General features: G+C 48.2%; 1 protein-coding gene across 2 annotated transcripts; it reads right to left on the bottom strand.

The window, feature by feature from the left end:
• Nucleotides 1-5,807: 5,807 nt before the first annotated feature.
• sf3b2 (splicing factor 3b, subunit 2) lies at nt 5,808-18,109 on the bottom strand. Of its 2 annotated transcripts, none has more exons than XM_066718950.1 (22): nt 17,935-18,109; nt 17,512-17,555; nt 15,144-15,485; nt 14,697-15,041; nt 13,313-13,375; nt 13,036-13,198; nt 12,540-12,673; nt 11,239-11,338; nt 10,901-10,992; nt 10,521-10,736; nt 10,275-10,397; nt 10,073-10,153; nt 9,676-9,903; nt 9,293-9,442; nt 8,514-8,603; nt 8,242-8,349; nt 7,940-8,047; nt 7,604-7,746; nt 7,315-7,416; nt 7,096-7,195; nt 6,799-6,990; nt 5,808-6,144 (listed from the first exon to the last, which is right to left on the bottom strand). In XM_066718950.1, the coding sequence occupies exons 1-22, from the start codon at nt 18,062-18,064 to the stop codon at nt 6,073-6,075; spliced, it is 3,126 nt and encodes a 1,041-aa protein (XP_066575047.1). In that variant the 5' UTR covers nt 18,065-18,109; the 3' UTR covers nt 5,808-6,072. The 2 variants fall into 2 exon arrangements, with proteins under 2 accessions (XP_066575047.1, XP_066575048.1); XM_066718951.1 differs by having other exon boundaries at nt 12,540-12,646.
• Nucleotides 18,110-19,478: the final 1,369 nt, after the last annotated feature.

The following is a 19,478-nucleotide window of genomic DNA, read 5'->3' as shown; positions in this document are numbered from 1 at the left end:
AACCCTTGACGGCGCTGCACTTGGCGCGCAACTTATACAGGCAATCAAATGCATGTGCTTTCGTTTCGTATTAGACGGACATTACAACACCCCGCCTGACAGGAAAACCGGTCCCGCATCGCAGATATGTGTGTATTTATGTCACGCCAGCAGGTATAGCCTATACACAGTCATTCCAGATGTGCAAACAGCTGCAGTTTCTGTGTGGGCGTCTTGTTGGACTACAGATTGCGCATGCATATTGTGTTTTGTGTGGTGGGTGGTTTGTGGCACACTGCTTTACTTATTTTTCACGAAAGCATACACCGAGAGGGTTCAAATGGCAACCCCCACGTTTGTCAAGCAGGGGCAGCGGCAGGAGTGTATAGCAGTTGCAGACCTAAAAATGATCTCAACCAATAATAATTGTACTGGAATGCTGTCACATTAGGTTAGGTTTAACGGTTTATTTGTTTATTATGTAGGCTATTTATAAATGCGTATACAGGCAGACACATAAGTGGGGGTATGGGCTGAGGACTGGGGTCACAAGGTCGTCCGACTGCAGGGTCAAGGCTGGGGCCAATATCAGAAACCAAATCCAAAAAGTGTGCAGTGCCAGCCACGCCAGGGCACATACCGCTCAGCTGGCACCAGACTGGGCAACGCGCTTGGGGCAGAGGCGCGACACACCCGGACGTGACGTCCCTGCACGCCGCCACACGTTGCACGTTCCTGTTCAAATTCCGATGTACTCATCTGACATGGAGATTAAAAAGGATGTTTCTTCTTTTATTTATTTATGTATGATTATGATTATTATTCTAGCGCCACGATGCTCACACCCTGACTGTGTCACACGACCTCTGCGTTGGCCTAATTACTGCCCCTGCTCTCGCCTCGGTTCTTCTCAGTCTATTTAAGCAGGGTTTTGTACCTCTCTGGAATAAACACATACATACTTTCAGTTTCTCAACCATCCCCCGCTACTATACACACACACACAGTGACTCAGAGGTACTGCAGTTTTAGCTTCAGTGCTAAAGACTAGTCATACTCAAGTGGCCTTCAGGTATGGCTTCGGAGCAAATGGGCACTTAGTGGCTTTCAGGTATGGTTTCGTAGGGTCAGGGGTCACACACAAGGGACACATGCAGTGGTACAGGAATGGAGCAGGGTTACTGTATGGGCTGAAGATGAGGCTATACTTTTGGTCCCCAAGTCATTTTTTGGCCCCCTGTGAGACCGCTGTGGGTTAGGTCAGTGTGTGGGGAGGTCGTTGTGTGGTTAGGTCAGTGTGTGGGGAGGTCTTTGTGTGGTTAAGTCAGCGTGTGGGGAAGTTGATGTGTGGTAAGGTCCGTGTGGGAAAGTCATTGTGTGCTAAGGTCAGCATGTGGGGGAGTCATTGTGTCCCACATTTTTGAATTTGACTGCTTCCAAGGGGGTTTAAGAGACCCCCTTTGTTAATTGTGCAGTACAACCACGGAATTTAAAATCTACTGAATAGAACTGGTTGTTCACTGTGGCATATCAACTTTCACTTGAACGTGTCGATACATAATACATTCACTCTAATAAAATTAACTTCTTCAAATACATAGCCACAGGCCGAACCGCCACCTCCAAATAGCTCACACAATACTCAGCAAGTATTCCCACACAGCGCACAATCATAGTTGTCTCATCTCCAAGAACTTAACATAATAGCATTCCAGTGGGAAAGTCCCCGAGTCCCCCTGCACTGGTGTTACGGTTTGTCTTTTTTCTCTCATTTCTGTGTCCTGGCGTGAATATCACGGGTGCATTTGCCAGACTGATTTTGCAATACACAAATATGTACAAAATAAATTTGACAGGTAGAGACACAGCATATTGAATTTGCATGCACTTTTAGCATTTTCCTGGCACTGAGGTATAGCACAGAAATGGAGGGAGAGAGAGACAGAGAGAGAGAGAGAGAGAACGAACACAGAGAGACTTAAATTAACAAACCATAAACAATGAAAGCATGAAGCATGTAGTGCAAGCCTTGTCACCCTGAGAAAACCATTAACAATAATATTCATATGTAGGTCTAATGCCAGGTATACTAGTGTAGTACCATAGCCTACCGTGTATGTTTATCTAGAAAGAGAGAGAGAGAGAGAAAAGAAAAACAATAAATGCTTTAACGATGCTTTTCAGATGCCAGTGCAGTAGGTTCCTTGCAGGAGGTGCCCGCCGTGCTCCACACGCTGCTCACTCCTGCGGCAGCCTTTTCACCGACAGTTTATCTCAATCACAGGAGTCGGCCACCCACACAGCCTGTCTCTATCTCACTCCTGCAGACGCCGCCGCATGGAAAGGGCGGCACTTGTTTATTTCATGTGTGTGTGTGTGTGTTAATTCATCAATTGATTTATATGGGAAGCTGCGCCAGGAGCCGGCCACCCGCCCTCCTCTGCGTCATCTCCAGCTGCGGATGTGTGAGTTGCCCCAGTCGGAGAGGTGGGTGCAGGTCCCGTCGCCTCCCCGGGACTCCCTCACACCCCCGGTCCAGGCTGCGCTCAGTGGCTGTCACAGCCGGAGGGGTGGGTGTGTGGAAGCAGTAACACAACCTGACGTGTCTCTGACAGATTGGACAGTGATGCTGCATCATTATACCCATACGCGTATGGGATTTTATATTGTATTTTACATTATTATTATAATTAGTAGTATTAGTAGTAGTAGTAGTAGTAGTAGGTGAATTGAATGCTCTGGGCCTCTGCTTTCTAACGAGCTATGAACCAGCAATGTGCGATTTAAAATGTGATCCACAGGACGTTATGCCATCTTAGGCCCATATACTTTACCAGCTTATTACGTTACAGCACCACCACTAGTCTGTGTGTGTTCATGTGTATATGTTTACCGTATGTTTACCACAATACAGCACTACAATTTACTGTAGGGGACAAGAAGTGTCACAGCCTCATGTCTGGCTTAATGACTCATGCTATTTCCTTTGTATGATTGATAATAATTATTGTGAAACTATATATAGTAGTAACTGACATACTACCATGGACATGGTATACAGCTATAACCGACCTACTTTTACATAATATTAGTGATGCATACTCCCTGCACACTACCATGAAAGTAATACATATCCAGAAAGTACAGTCACATGCACACAAAGCATCTTCAGGCACTTTCAGTTCCAGATGCCGTCACCTCCTTTCCAGGCGTTTCTTCAGGATCTGTGCAGATTAGAGGCGAGTGCTGGGACAGTGTGGCTCGTTTGGCACTGAGTGAGAGTCACAGATCGCCCGGTGCAGCCACTCGAGCCCCGTCCACTTCACAGGCCACTGCACATCTCATTAACGATCACACTTGGATAGATTGATAAAACTGGCAAACTTGTTTGTCTCCCTTTACAAAATCTGCTCCATTTTTAGATGAAGACTTTAGCATTATGATTAGTATTAAACGGTGATAAAGAATAGTCTCAGTTTGTAATGTGGCGCATACCTGTGCCAGTGTGTACAGCACTGGAGTGAGCTGGTGTGGGGGCGCAGTTTTGTCATTGATATAAGATTACCGAGGATCAGCCCATTGCGCACACTGCGATATTACTCAGACGTCCCGTCATACACATATGCTGTCTAATATCTTAATACGCTCCCTGCAGGGGGGGGGGCTTTACACTGACCGGGACAAGGTCATCATGAACAACAACATCGTATAATAACCTCCTATAGGGACCCCGGTCCCCCCAGCCGATCGACCTAATTACTGAGTCTAAACGAATCATTCATTAAATTAATTTCCCTAAGTGGATCTTTTTAACTATATCATTTTTATTATTATGCTTTACAAAATATTCTGTTCTCAGTGTAGGGCTGCCAAGACATTAACCACATTCAACCGGTCTTCCAGATGAAAGTCATCCGCCAGGCAGAATACAAATTGAGCAGGCTGGCCATTTGTGCGACACAGTTTAACACACTCCGCCGGTTGCGTTGCTGTATATTAGTATCGCACTGTAGAGACGGGCACCCATACAGCCTAGAACAGGGGTTTTCAAACCGGTCTTGGAGTTCCCTCTGCCCTGCAGGTTTATGTTCCAACATAGGTCTTAATTGCTTAATTGAATGGTATATTGCTGTGTTAGGGCAATTAAGGATTCAATTAAGCAATTAAGACCTCAGTTGGAACAAAAAGCAGCAGGGCAGGGGGTACTGCAGGACCGGTTTGAAAACCACTGGCATAGAACAATGTTGAGTTTTAATGACAAAGAAAAATCGATAGACATTAGACAGCGGGACTTTTGGGCCCGCCGCATATATAATAGCCGTATAGCCTAACCTTATTGTGAAAACCCACTGTGCGTTTTATAATCATTTTCCGGCGCAGTGAACAATCGATGGCAGCCGCACTTTGGACGCGTTTCGCATTCAATATGCCTGGAAACTGCGCGGACGCATCGATCCCGCAGGCGGCTGTTCATTACCGTGATGACGCACAGGACGTACCTGCGCATCTAGTGCTACTGACATCATCCATACAGTGCATCCTAATGGGCTTCTTTTAATTGATTAATTGGACGGGTCTTCAATAGGAATCTCTCTCTCGCCTCCAAAGAATCAAGAAATAAAACAGCCTCTCATTTCAAGTACACCAACGTCGAAGGGTGTGTATGTATGTGTTTGTGTGTGTGTGGCGGGGCATCCGCCCTGCCAATCATGATCCTCTCACCTGGGACACGTGATAGATACAAAACGTCGCACATAAACTACACATAACGCATATTATGTGTCATAAAAAATTAAATGCATGTCAAATGAGGTGGCATAGGGGGGATATCGTCGCTAGTGACTGCTTATAAAAACACAAGCTGGGTGGCTGGTATTTTTAGAAAGGGATATTTTCATTTCATCCCACCAAACGCCTCATGATGAGTTGATTCACTAATAAGGTCTAAGATGAGTGTTTTAATTCCACACAGACGCAAGTTGAGTGTTTGTCAATCCGACTGTGGACTCGGGGTCTCCGATGCAGGTATTGTTTCCAGCCAGTGCGTAAGGACGGATCTAGACTGGGTTTCACATCCCTCGTCTGGAGTTGACACTTAAAACGTGAAGGATTGTGGTCTACAGCCTGGGACTAGCAGTTAAGGTCACTCGAGTACGGAGAGAATGAGAGACACACTCAGTGCCAGGGACACAGTGGGTGTGTCGGCTCCAGCGAGTGTCTCCGCGATCAGGGACCCGTGTGCTGGCGGGTCAGTCTGCGTGAACCTGGTACCCGGAGGTGCCGGTGTCGCAGAGTGTGGGCAGCTGCCTGTGCTATCTAATCTGGGTCACTATTTGCCCGGCCGTCAGGTGATCCACTGACTTAAGCCTGCCTGCTCCGAGACAGGAGGGAGTGAGGAAAAGCGAGGGAGTGAAGAGCAAGTGTACGAGAGCGAGTCCCCAATTAAAGCCGCTCTGGCCCGCCAGCACCTCTGTCAGGACACCTCGGGCAGGTCCTCCCTCCTGTCAATAAACTGCACTTATCAGTTGGCGATTGGCAACATTCCCAGAGCAATTTCCCTGCAATTCTCGATCAAGATTTGAGAGATAGATTCTGTGTCTAGAGATGTATATCTTTTGAACTACCTGTCCCTCAACCCATCAAAGCAGTCTCATGCCCTCTCTCAATAGATTTGTTTAGGGGGAAATCTTTCATCTCGACATCTGCCCCACACGCCCGCATGAACCTAAACACAGGCAAAAAAACGAAATCCTTCAAACATCCTTCTCTGCGTTTGCCGTGACGGCTCCATCCAGTTCAGGGTCATACACGGACACCAGACACACAAGTCAGTCTAGACTGGTACTTTATTTACAAAAAACAAAACGAAAAGAAACAAAAACTCTAAAAGAAGATATTTGCCAGTAAGCTTCCAAGGGGGGGGCAGAACTCTCTGCCTTCATACAATTTTTGTTTTGTTTTGTTTTCTCCCTCCGTCTCGTCTTTATTTATTTTTTCTTAAAAAAGGGGTGGTGGGGGGTTGAGTGGATGGGTGGACAGAAGGGACGATTGACTGTATCCTCGTAGGACCTCCTCCTCAGCCCTCTCTCCGGATTAAAACTTGAACTCCTTGTATTTCTTGGCCCCTCCTCTGGTGTCCTGGGGCTGGGCTTTCCTCTTCTTCTGCTGCAGAGGGGAGAGACACATTCAGGTTCAGGTTTTGGTCAAGTCTCATTGAATCAATTTACACAAGATCCACCCACTTTCCTCCGATCCACACAGGCACACGGTGACCCAGCGCAGGGTCAGAGCCGGAGAGCAGCGGACTCAGCAGCAGAGATCAGCTTACGCAACCCAGGTGGCTCGTTTTAAATTTGCTGTTTTGGGTGGTAAAATGCTGAGTCTCAGTGTCTTCAGCTTTTGCATATTTGCGTTTTTTGCGTGTTTGTTCATACTGCATCAGCATCCAGAGCGAGTGTAAAGCTCCGGAATGCGGCACACCCCCCCAACCCCCCACCCCGCGGCCAAAAAATGTCAGCTCTGCAGATGATTCACTCATACACAGCGTACGAGAAACCGCCCAATCAGGCCACACCCTCTCTAAACATTCCAGAATCTTCATTATGTATGGAATTCTGGGTATTTAAGAAACAGAAGGTCAATCACCTCCCGTCCAGGGCCAAACCACTTCAGACCGAGACGAGGGGTGGTGAATGTTTAGATTTGCTGCGGTTGTAGTTTTTAAACAATGCAACAGACGCACTGTAAAGATGCGTGTGTAACCCGTGTATAAGAGATCTGTGTCGGGACAAAGGGGCAGCTCCCCGGCGCTCTTAGTACCTTCTGCTTGGCCGCGTGCTCAGCCACCATGTCGCTGAAGTCCTCCTTCTCCACCTGGGCCTGCTGCTCCCGCACGTGCTCTTCGTACTTCTGAGTCATGGCCATGGGGTCGAGCTCCAGCTCCTCGGGGGCCAGGGCCACCTCTACGCCCTGCGTCTCCTGGGAGCCCACTGCCTTCCGCCCGCTCAGTGCCTGGGGGAGGGGAGAGAGTTAGAGGACAGGGACAGGGACAGGGACTGCCCGACAGATTGACACTGACGGAGACACACACACACAGACAGACAACTGCGTTCTCACCCCCGACACGTCGTAGATGTGCGTTGACGCCATCATGGCCGCACCCACTGAGGCCGTCCTCCTCTCCGGCAGCACGGTGAACAGCTGGGGCGTCTCATTCCTGCAGGGCCGTGAGAAACACATCAGTGCAATGCAATCGCACGCCAAAACAACTTCACACAACCACACGCTAAGAAGAGTCAATCGTAAGAGGAGCCTCCCTTCCGTCCACACACTCACCCGTCCATGGCCTCCTCGATCTTCTTCTTCCTCAGCTCAATCAGCTCTGGGGTCTCCATGCCAGCTGGCACCGACGAGAACCCTCCTGGGGTGATCAACCCACTGGGACCGACGGATGGACGGACAGAGAAGGATAGAGACAGAGACAGTGACAGAGACAGGTTATCCAGTGTGACCTTTACCATACGATCACAAACCAATTCGCTGTAATTCAATGTAGAAAAATGTGTATGTATGCATTACAGCTTAAGGTACAAGAGTAGAATGTGTGTGCGAGAGAGAGAGTTACCTGTCGGCAGGGGTGAAGAAGCCCGTCTCGTCTGGTTTGTCCTCGTCACTCTCCTCCTCCTCCTCTTCCTCGGATGACTCTTCATCAGAGGGCTCCAGCTCCCCCCAGGGCGTCCGGTCCACCTCCTCCTCCTCTGTCTTCGCCTGGACGGAGACACAACCCAGTCACGTCAGACACTACACTACGTCGGACACTACAGCAGCACGATCTCACCTGGCTGTCCGGGCCTCGGTCCCAGGCTAAACGCTTTAAACGTCTGTATGTCGAGTCGCGGCCCACCCTGACTACCCCCTCCCCGGCTGGCCCCGCAGGTGGGAGGCCCGGTTCTGGCTTTACCTGGAAGTCCCCGGTGTTGGTGCCGAACACGTCTCCGTACAGCGGCTTCCCGGTCTCATCCACGGGGGGCTTGCCCCAGCCGCCGGCGTGGTACCCGAATGAGCAGCCCTACCAGGAGAGGAAAGGGTTAGTGGCCACGAGACACAGGCACGCACACACACAATTATAAACATACAAACACACACATATACAAACTACACACACACAGCCACACCTCAATACGTTTTCCAGCTGTACAGTCAAGCAAACCGAACTCTACAGGACGCAACATGAACAATGTCGCCCTCCCCTTCCGCACTGACCTCTGGGATGGGGGAGTTGAGCCCGGGGATCTTGAGGTTGGGGTAGGAAGGGGGTGGTCCGTATCGTTGCATGGCGATGAGCCAAGGGGGGGGCACCTTGTGAGAGTTCTGGAGAGGAAAAGATAGGTTTAATGGTTTTAAAATTAAACTGGACACAGCAGCAGGTCTCTTTTGGACACCCCCCGCCCCCTGTGGACACCCGCACACAGCAGAGGTGGGCTGCATGGAGACGCTATCTGTAACAATAGGGACTGGGACAGAGATTTCCTTACTGGCCCCACTGGCATCCCCAGAGCGATCCGGAGCTCGTCAGAGAGGTCGCCCGGCTTCTTCTCCTTCAGTCGGGTCTCAAACTCCTTACCCTGATCGAGAGAGAGAGAGAGGGAGGACAGTGCATAAGTTCCAGTTTTCCCATAGCTCACACCAAGACTAAAAGCAACCCATCCATTCCTCCCCCTTTACCACCAACCCAAGATCTTTTAACCTTTTTTTATGAAAAGATTGGTTTTAAAAAATGACTTAAAAAATGAATTAACTGTTTTTAAAGATTTAGTTGATTTTAAAGCACTAGTTGTTTGGGTATTTGGTTGGTTTTGTTCTGTTTTTTTCTTTTGTCAAATACATTGGCCGTTTGGATTTTAATTTTAAATGCATTGGACTGTTTTGGTTTGTTTATTTTATCGTTTTATTTGTTTTTTGCTTTGTCCGGTGCATTTTCAGTTATTTTCAATGTATTTGACCCTTTTGTTGGTTTGCAGTTTTGCTTTACTCACAAGTTGTTTTATTGTTATATGCACATGTTAATTGAGTTTCCAGATTTTGTTTTTTAATCCCATTAAGATTTAAAAAAAAAAAATTAAGTGATTTTAGGAATTGATTTTAATTTTTTTTAATCATAAGTATTAAAATTTGTTTTGAATGTTTTTATTATTGATTTGTAAAATACTTATACCAATAAAACCGTATTTTACCACCTTCCCAGCATTCACTACCTCCCCGTCCTCCATCTGAGCCACAACCACCCCTTCCCAACAACCCCCCCGCCCCTCACCTCGTAGTACAGGTCCCCATGGATGGTGAGCTTGGGCTTGATCTGCCACTTGAAGAAGGCGTCGTGCAGCTTCTGGTAGTCGATGTCGATCTTGCCCATCTTGGGCCGCACCTTCTCCCGCATCTTGGTCTTCATGGTCTTGGCTTCCTCCTGCAAGGCCACGACAGCGGTCAGACTGTGGGTAATGCCACCCCAGCCCCCTCCTCGCAACACACACAAAAAACCTCCAGTGTTCTCCCCGGTGCTCACCCCTTCTTATTCTCCCATCACCCTCTCCCTCATTCTCCTCTTCTTCTATACATTTGACTTTCTTTTTTCTCCCTCTCCCTCCTTCCACCCACCTCTCTCCCTCCCTTCCCCTCATCCTCTCCCCCCCTCCACACCTTCTCCTGCAGGGCCTCCCTCATCTCCTGGATGCCAGTCCTCTTGATGAATTCAGGCAGCTCGAAGGGCGGCTTCTCGATACCCCTCTTGCCCTGCAGGTACTTCCTCTTGAAGCACCAGTGGCGAGGCACGGGAACCGTGTTGCGAGTGGCCTTCAGGTGCACCAGCAGCCGCGGCTCCTGGGCCGTCACGTCGTGCATCTCCACCACGTCTGGGCGGGCCACGAGCTGGGGCGGGGGAATCAGGGTCATTCATTGAACGCATACAGGTCTATGGATATCTAACATACAGACAGACAGGAACTAAACCGAGCAGGACCACCGACGCAGGATTGGCATCACAGACAGACTGCAGCAAGGACGGGGACAAAGGCCAAAAGGTCTCACGGCCACCCACCTGCTTGAGCTCGGCCACAGTCAGCCGGTTCATCCTGCGCAACTTCTTCTTGGACATCTTGGGAACGTCCGGCCGGGCTTCCTGGGGAAGAACAAAGAAAAAACACAGACCAATCAGTGACGGCCTACAGACTAGAGCAGGAAAAAAAAAAAACAGTGACTAAAAAAAAAATAAAAAAAAAACCAATCAGCACACATCTCACCTCATCGCTGTCATCGCTGTCTTTCTTCTCCTCCTCAAAGCCCTTCTTCTTCACCGCCATGGCCTCCAGCTTCTCTGCCTTCTCCGGCTCCTTTTCCTTCTCCTTCTTCACGTCATCCGTGAGCTGCGCGAGACAAGACCACACCCCCCCGTCACTCTCTTTAGTGCGTCTCTCCCACACTGACAGACACCCCGATGCAGACCACCCCCAACCCTACTGTACCCTCCCATCTCCTCCTGCTCTAACCTTAAAGGCCTCGAAGATCCTCTTGAAGAAGATGAAGTTGGGGTCATAGATCTCAGGCTCCTCCGTGATGTATTCAATCTCCACTTCTGGCTCGCTCTCCTTGACCTTCTCCCCCTCTGCCTCTCCATTCACCTCCCCCACCTTCTTCTCCTCCACCCCTGCCGCCTTGCCAGTCTTCTTCTTCTTCTTCTTCCTGTTCCGGCGCTTGCGGCTTTTCTGCAGGGCGGGGGAGAGAGAGGGAGTGAGTGCAAAACAGCAAAAGAGCACCTGTGTCCACCCGTACAGGACCAAACTGGACAGCAGCCGTGTCCACCCCTACACGAAGCCTGCCACCACGTCCTCCATAGTCAACCAGAAACAAAACGAAGGGGCAGACTCACATCCTTCTTGGACACGGATGAGTCCTCCTCCTCGTTCTCTGACAAAGTACCGGCGCCCAGCATGCCCTCCTGCTCTCCGCCCTCCTCCTCTTCTGAGAGAGAGAGAGAGAGAGAATGAATGAGAAGGTCGCTTGGCATCTCTGTTCTTCCTTTACAATCAAGCAAGATGGAAAGTTTTGTGCATCTGTTCTGCACATATATATGATTGTGCACCGTTTAGTAGAGTGCACATTGTTGCTGAAGAAAAAGCTTTCTGAATTAACATCTCAAGCAACAGACAGGGCAGCCGGCTCCCTCTAGTGTTCACCACGCCACACCCTGGACACCCCCCCACTCACCAGGCAGCACGGTGCTCAGCTGCTCCTGTCTCATCTCCTTCAGCTGCAGGATCTTCTCCAGGACCTGTGGGATCTTGGGGCCAATGCCACCGTCTTCCACCTGCCACACAGCGACAGACATTAGTTTAAGTGTGTGCGTGTGCGTGTGTGTGTGTTAAGCCCCATTCACATGGAAACTTATGCAGCCCTTTTCATGGCATCTTGCTGCCGGCAAGGTATGTGTGAAAGGGTCTAAGACGGCATTTAAACACCAGCAATTCTCCACCTCGGGACCGAGTCTAAATGCCAGCACTTTTCCAGCAATGGGTCTGTGTGAGTGGAGCAGGATTAGGAATGTTGTTTTATAACACGTCACGTAATGGTGTCATCACCGCAGTGCGTTGCCAAACTGTCGTAACCGATCAGAACAGGGGAGCATTGTCACGTTTTGAACACAACACAACCAGGATAAGCCATCCTTGACAAAGAACTCGCAGCAATTCTGAGTGTCCATGAGTGACATATAATGCTAACTATTGTCACACATCAGAAGTTATATACCAATAAATCATACAAAATCTCTCTATACAGGCAAACGTGTTATTAGACTGCATTACAGTGATGCTGACTGTAGTTTGTTTTGAGTTATTTAATTCGATTTTAAGGCAGTAATTTCAAACTTCAAAATAAAAAGTTGGTTTGTGCAATCGATCAATTTGCAGATCTGCAATCCCAGACTTTTGGTAGATATAGATATACATACAATGTTCTCATTTATTTTAGTTGATTTAACCTTGCTGCAGTGTATCAAGATCGAACACAACGCATCTCGTCTCGCGACCATGAACCAAGAGCCGAGTCTCATACTGGGTTCACTGGCTTAAATGATCTGTGACCGCTGGGTGCAGTGACCACACCGCAAACACACAACCATACAACTGATGAACTGGTTTTAAACGCACCTAGATGGACATATCGTTTGTATTTCCCTCCTGACTAGCTCTTTCCAGTGAGTCAGACCAAACCGGCGCCCTGGTTAGAACCAACAGCCCAGTAACACAGTGGAAGGAAAAAGGCAAAACAGGGAAATGATTGAATTTGTACAAACACGTGCAGAATATGGGTGTGTGTCTCCTCTCTCAAATCCACATGCTTCTGTAGCGGTCTTGCCGGCAATTCCTGTGTTGTGTGTGAATTCGCCGCATGCAAAGCCAGTGTGAATGGGTGTGCATCAGGAACAAAGTTGCCTGCATTGTGCTGGCATTTCAGTGTGAATGGGGTTGAAGTGTGCGAGTGTGTGTACATTAGTGGGTGTCCAATACCTCTCGCATGTCCTCCCCAGGGGGCGGGGGGGGCCCTCGCTGCCTCTGTCCTGGGAGCTGCACCACCGACATCCCCGGTGGTGGTGGGGGGGGGTTGTTGACCATGCCTGCAAAGACACGAAAAGAGCCCCCATCTGTTGAAAAAGAGCGGGAGAGTGAAAAACAAGCCAAGCAGAGGCAGACGCACAGCGGACACACGCGGTCAGGGGCCACACAGCATCGCCGCCCATTACCGCAGCCTGGGGGCGAGGTGACCTCCTCACCCCCCCACACCCCCATCAACACATGCCAGTGAAAATGTAAATAAACAAATGGTTTTAAATTAATTCAAGTTAGCATTTAATTCTTATGGTGACAAACATGTTTCGTCCGCCTGACAAACACTGATTGAATTTGTTCACAAACACGCCTCCTGGATTTAGAGGAGAGTGGCTTTCTGCAGGAGGGGGGACAAGTGGGGCCAGGGGTGTTGTGTCCACAGGGAAAGAGGGCTCACCTCTCATGGGGTTCATCTGGGGCATCTGCGGCATTTGTGGCATCTGAGGCATGGGTGGCATGGGCAGCATGGCTGGGCGAGGCCCTGGCTCTGGTCCCCGGGGGCTGCCCTGCTGCAGTGTCACCAGGCCCTGCTGCCTCTCGTGCTCCAGCAGCACCGCCGCCTGGGAGGAGAGAGATGTATTACGTACGTGTATGGAGGGGAGGGGGTATAGAGGAGTGGAAAGCACACATTCATGAACGGTCACACTGTCACACACATGCCGAGGTGCTCTCACCCTCTTCTGTTGCTCCAGGAGCTCCTGCTCTTTCATCTTCTCCTCCATGGCTCGAGTCTCGGCCTGGAAAGACATGAGGTTGCCGAGTGACTGAGTATTTCACCAAACACGCTCCTTAAGCACACACCTTCGTACCCCCTCATCTCAAAAATAACCACCCCAACATATCACAAGGCACTACCACAGGCACCCCAGTGTACTGCATCATGGCACTAGAAACCCCCGTTGGACACAAGGGCTCCGGTACTCCCCTTGGTCATTGTATTTTGTTTAATCAAAATCGGTGCTGTAAAGGGGCTCTAACACCGGATGCAGCACAAGAGATTAAATATTTTCATATTTAATATTTATACGATAACTGTCAATACAATGATAATCCATTCAGCTTTCAACTTCCAGAAGCCACGATCGTTTGAACCGTGACGAGAGCAGCAGGTTGATTAGGGAGCTTCTCAGGATCGCAGTTTGCCTCAATAATGGAAGAGTTCAATAAACCATTGCTTGATATTATAATGTAAGCATTAAAATGAAATTATTATGTATACACAAATGTTTAGTTATAATCACAGCTCTGTCTCTTTTAAATTGTAGACATCCTTAACTAATCATTCCTGGTTGCAATTCGTAGCACATCACTCTGTGGATTGTGCAACAGCACTGCTGCGATCAAATTCACTGTGATATTCAATAAATGGTGGATGGACAGATTAAAACTCAATTAAAACAAATAGCATAATATTAATGTGTGATGCACGATTATGCCTTCTCTGACCAAACCCAGCAAATAACTCGCGCACATATATACACTGTATTTAATACACACACATATCAGCTCTGGAAAAAAAATTAAGAAACCACTGCAAATTGTTCTTAAATCAGCATCTCTACATGTATGGCAGCCATTCCATTCCATTCATATTTGTATTTGGAAGAAATAGAATAAAACAAAAATGTTCATTTTACCTAAACACATACCTATAAATAGTAAAACCAGAGAAACTGATAATTTTTGCAGTGGTCTACATTTTTTTCAGAGCTGTATATATGTGTGTGTGTATATGTGTGTACACGTGTACATATGCAGGCTCTTCGACAATTATTCTGAACCTGCTGTCACTGGTCATTCTCTTGCGCTGCACATGTGACACTTGTTGATGATGTCATTGTGGCACTTGCATTAGAGATGGCAATAACCCGACCATTACATTTTCTTAAGTCCTCTACAGAGCTGTTCAGCGTGTATCTTCCAGTCAAGCCGTTTTCAGACGATCCCCTGTACAGGACCGCAGACCTATGCCAAGCCTGGCCACTAAACTAGCACTGGCACATGGGTCACCCTGCACAGCTCTGCCCGCCGGCGGGAGCCTCACTGCCCTGTCTGTACCTGCTGTTGCTGTTGTTGCTGTTGTTGCTGCTGCTGCTGTTGCTGCTGCTGCTGTTGTGGTGGTTGTTGTTGTTGTTGTTGCTGCTGCTGCTGCTGCTGCTGCTGCTGTGGGGGTGGTGGTGGTGGTGGTGGTGGAGGTTGCTGCTGCTGCTGCTGCTGCTTGGACCTCTCTTCCTGGTGCATCATGATGGCCGCTCTCTGCTGCGCCATCTTGAGGTGCTCTTCCTGAGACAGGCCGGGCGGCTCCATCATGGGCAGCCTCATACCAGGTGCAGGTGGGCGCATCATCCCCAGCATGCCAGGCAGCAGGGGCATGGGCATGGGGGGCATGGGCAGGGCAGGCATCTGCCAGGAGAGGGGGATTTATTATTATTGTTGGTTTTATTATTACTATTATTGTCATTATCTATAATGTACTGTATTGTTTATGTAGTGGGTGTGACTCACCTGGGGAGTTAGAGGGGCAGCCTTCTCTCCCTCGGGCGGCTGCATGGGGGGCGGCTGCATGGGGGGAGGCTGCATGGGGGGAGGCTGCATGGGGGGCGGCTGCATGGGGGGCGGCTGCATGGGGGGCGGCTGCATGGGGGGAGGCTGCATGGGGGGAGGCTGCATGGGGGGAGGCTGCATGGGGGGAGGCTGCATGGGGGGAGGCTGCATGGGGGGAGGCTGCATGGGGGGCGGCTGCATGGGGGGAGGCTGCATGGGGGGAGGCTGCATGGGGGGAGGCTGCATGGGGGGCGGCTGCATGGGGGGCGGCTGCATGGGGGGCTTGTTCAGCATCATTCCAGTCTGCAACACAAAAGACAATATCACACTGCAGCAGTCTCCCACACACCAGATACAGAGCGCCACACAGATGCACTGAGACACAGGGCAAGAGTGCCACACAGACACACACACACACGAGAATGCCACATTGAGTCCTGTGTCTCTATTACCCAGTCACCCACAACCACACTTTAAGACACTGAAAACCCTGTGCGGGAATAAATCAGTTCACACACACAGTGTGTCACTCTACTGCAGGGATGTCAAACTTACGGCCCACGGGCCGAATACAGAGCCCCAATGTTTTTAATCCGGCCCCTGTAAAGGTAATTTCTCATTAAGTAAATTAGGCCAACAACAGCTTGTGAATTAAGAAATTGCGTGTGAAAAATACATTTCCATTCAGCCATTTTGAATGTCATTGACATGAGGTAGGACTGTAACAGCTAATCATTAGATACATTAACTTTCCACATTCCTGTTCTTTTAGCAAACTTTCTGAGTGTTTCAGGAAAGGTGGGAGTGGGAATGTGAATATTTGTTTGTGGAGCAGAGTTTAAAACCTGTATGCCTCGTTTGTAAGGAGAGTTTAGCTGTGATTAAATATTTAAATATACGGCAGCACTGAGAGACTAAACACACAAAAAATATGGGTGTTTGGCGCAAGAGCAAAGCCTGCACAAAGTGGCTGAATTAAAAATAAGAAGTCTTGACCTACAGCAGACCATATTCAAAAGGGGAAAATAAAAGTGAGGCTGAAGTTAAAGCAAGTTACATTGTCTCAGAAGAAAGGCCATTTTCTGAGGTGCTTTATTTAAAGAATCATATGTTTTAAGTGTGTCCGGACAAAAAGCATTTGTTTGCAAATGTCAGTCTCACACAAAATACCGTAGCCGAGAGAGTAGATGACCTAGCTGCTCATCTCAAGGACCAGCTAGCCGAAAAAGCTAGTGATTTCACTGTATTCTCGCTTTCTGTTGACGAGAGCACTCAGGGGGTCAAATCCAGATTTAAATGTTACTGAAGACCTCTTGGAAGTTGTAGCAATGCACGGCACCACCACAGCAAATGACATTTCATCAAGTCGAGAGATGCGTGAACCGAATTAAGTTGCTGTGGGAGAAATTAGTGGGTTTGATCACAGATGGAGCTTAACATTGAATACGGCGCTTTGCTTGATCACACTGAACTATGGGAAGAAATCAGACTATCTGCAAAACAAAGGGAGACATATCAGAGCTAGGATGAAAGCTGTCTGTGCGATCTTGCATTTCTCTGTGATGTAACTGAGCATCTTAACACCTTTAACGTGAAGCTACAGGGCAGTAAACCGGTTTTAAGAGATGTGTGACATTTCAGCTTAAATTACGTTTGTGGGGGAAACAAATGCAGGTAGGAAACCTATTCCATTTGTCCAAGCAATCTCATTCTCTCCCAAACATCATTATTGCAAGTGCTGGATTGCTGTGTAAAAAGAATGAGCGCTGCTTCTCGGATTTTAACAAACAGCAATTTAGTTTCCAGCTTTTCTCCAACCTGTCTGGTGTTGATGTGAACGAACAAAGCTCCAAAGGACATTCAGATGGAACTGATCGAAATGCAGTGCAATGACACACTTCACTGATAAAGCTCAACAAATTCCCCCAAATTCACGACTGAATGACAGGCATCTCCACTCCAGTCTGGAGATCACGAAAAAGGTGTCAGGTCTCCCCAACAACTGAACCGCCTCAGAGCAGCATTTAGGTAAGATGTGCATTTTTAATAATTGTAGGTTTTAAAGATTAATCACAATTCTAAAAATGCATTTCATTTTATAGAGCGGCGAACCTTGAATTCACAACAGTGAATGATTACAAATAGGGACAAAGAAATATTTATGCTGCCTTGAAATGAAACGTTAAGTTATCATATGGCCCATGGTAAAATTGAGTTGCTCTACTATCAGGTATAAGAGTGCAGGTTATTGCACACACACGCCTCAGAAATGGTCTGTTCCCAAGGGTTCAAAAAGTAGATGAATATACATATAAAGAAATAGACAGACCTGCATGATCCCTTTCAGTCTCTCTATCAGCTCCTCTCTGGGGCCTAGAAGAAAAGATATAGTGAGATTGTTGTTATTAGAGAGGGAGAGACAAAAAAAACAGTTCACATTTCAGAACAGCCACTTTTAACAAGTTTGTGGCATTGTGTGCGCCGACGCCTCGCCTGCTAATAACGCTCATTACAGCAAAAACAAACATGGCGTCTTCGGGGAAACTTGGGAAACCAAGGCTTTCCCGCTGATGCTGCGGCATGTGGCAGTTTATTTGCACAGAAACGGCGTTTCACCGGCGTCTGCACACCGCATCCTCGGATACACAGCTTACTTTGACCCCGAGGCTTTCGCACTAGGCCTCTATCTGCTCCGGGGGGACATTTCTAGCGCTTCGTGCTATATCTACAGGGGACCGCGGGCCTTCCTTACCCATGTTAGGGGCTCCTATCTCGGCCAGCTTGGCCTGCAGCTCCGGTAAGCTCCATGTGTTCAGGGCGCCCACCGTGCCGGCGAGATCGGGTGAATTTTGCTCGGTGCCGGGCGGTCCGTCGGTCGCCATCTCTCAAACGCGGAGACAACAAACACGAGAGCGACGCTGCTGCGGAAGCGGATGTGCGCGACGGCGGAGGATCACGGGAAGAGTGCGCTGCGCCCCGGAAGCAGTGGGGCTTATGGGAGTTGTAGTAACTCAGTCCAGAGCTCTGGCGTTAGCATTGAAGCGCCTGTACGGTCTGCCCATCCCACACCCCTCTGTGCAGAAAAGGACAGTATTGGAGGAGTTTGCAAAAAACACTTCTAGTACTGAGTGGGTATACTAACCTACTATAGGTATAAATAAACCTACTATATAGCCGAGTATATCAGACTATAATGTGATTTCAGTTTGTACAATATCAGGGGTCCATCCACCGCTGACATGCAGGGTATCTAGACACCCCTGTGCCCCCCTCCCCCCAAGAGAAGGTAGATCACACACATAATTTGCTTTAAACTACACCTTCATGCATCTGGTCTACCTCCATTGGACACACACAGATGCATATTGGTCGGGTTTGTATAGAGCAGACTCTGGCAATGGGATTGGTGGAATTTGATAGATCTACGCAAATTTGCACTAGAAGGCAGCCATTGCAACCCCCACATCAGTGCAGTGTGTAGTTACATATGCACAACCTTCTAATCAGTCTAACCTCCCCTATCAGATAGTTATGCAATAATTATAAGTATTGGAACCAGCCCTGGAGAGTTGGTTTATAGTGAAAGGAAAGTTTCTATTGATGTTGAATAAAACAGGAGTTTTATTTGTTTTTAGTGGTTTATTAGCCAACAAAATATATTTAGCAGGCAGTTTAAAAAACAAAAACACAAATGCTTAAATAAGAGTTTAAAAAAAAAAGAAAATCATAAATACTAGAATTCATTCATGGGTTAAACCACAATAAATACACATTGCATTTCCACCACAATTTCCTTTAAAATAAAAATATAAATAAAAAGCAAAAGCAAACCAGGCAAAACCCATCAGTCAGTCTCAGAAATACCCAGTTTCCTTCCAGGAGCAAAAGAGCTGCCCTGGGGAGACACCACCACCACCTCTCTCACAGTCACCAGTTCCTGGACACACTGGGACCCACTGCCCCATTAACCCTAATAAGCAGCTCAATTAAACAATAACAAATTTGAATACAAACATCCCAGAAGGCACTGCAGGCAGCAAGAGGTCTACTACTTGGAAGCAGCCTCTACCAGCACTCCAAACCCTCATTTCCACCCCCCTCTCATCCTGCAAGAGTGTTTGCCATCCCAGTTGAGCATGGACTTCGACACCTTAACAGTAGAGCTCAAAATCACCTTTGTTTGGACTTAACCCATCCCCTCAAAATTATATGGGGAGTTCCTTGTATACATTTCACTGGAAAAGTCCCAACAGCTCAAACTTCCCAGTGGGACAGGAGAGGCAGAGTATTGCCTGG

Source organism: Amia ocellicauda, chromosome 12 (assembly GCF_036373705.1).
Source record: "Amia ocellicauda isolate fAmiCal2 chromosome 12, fAmiCal2.hap1, whole genome shotgun sequence".
In the NCBI taxonomy this organism is placed as follows: domain Eukaryota; kingdom Metazoa; phylum Chordata; class Actinopteri; order Amiiformes; family Amiidae; genus Amia; species Amia ocellicauda.
This window is presented reverse-complemented; position numbering and strand designations above follow the sequence as displayed.

Coding starts and splice junctions, on each gene's coding strand:
- sf3b2 (XM_066718950.1), bottom strand. CDS start 18,064: ATGGCGACCGACGGACCGCCCGGCACCGAGCAAAATTCACCCGATCTC. Junction 13,199..13,312: donor TCCTGGAGCAACAGAAGAGG/GTGAGAGCACCT, acceptor CTCTCCTCCCAG/GCGGCGGTGCTGCTGGAGCA. Junction 9,443..9,675: donor GGGAGGCCCTGCAGGAGAAG/GTGTGGAGGGGG, acceptor GTGGCCTTGCAG/GAGGAAGCCAAGACCATGAA.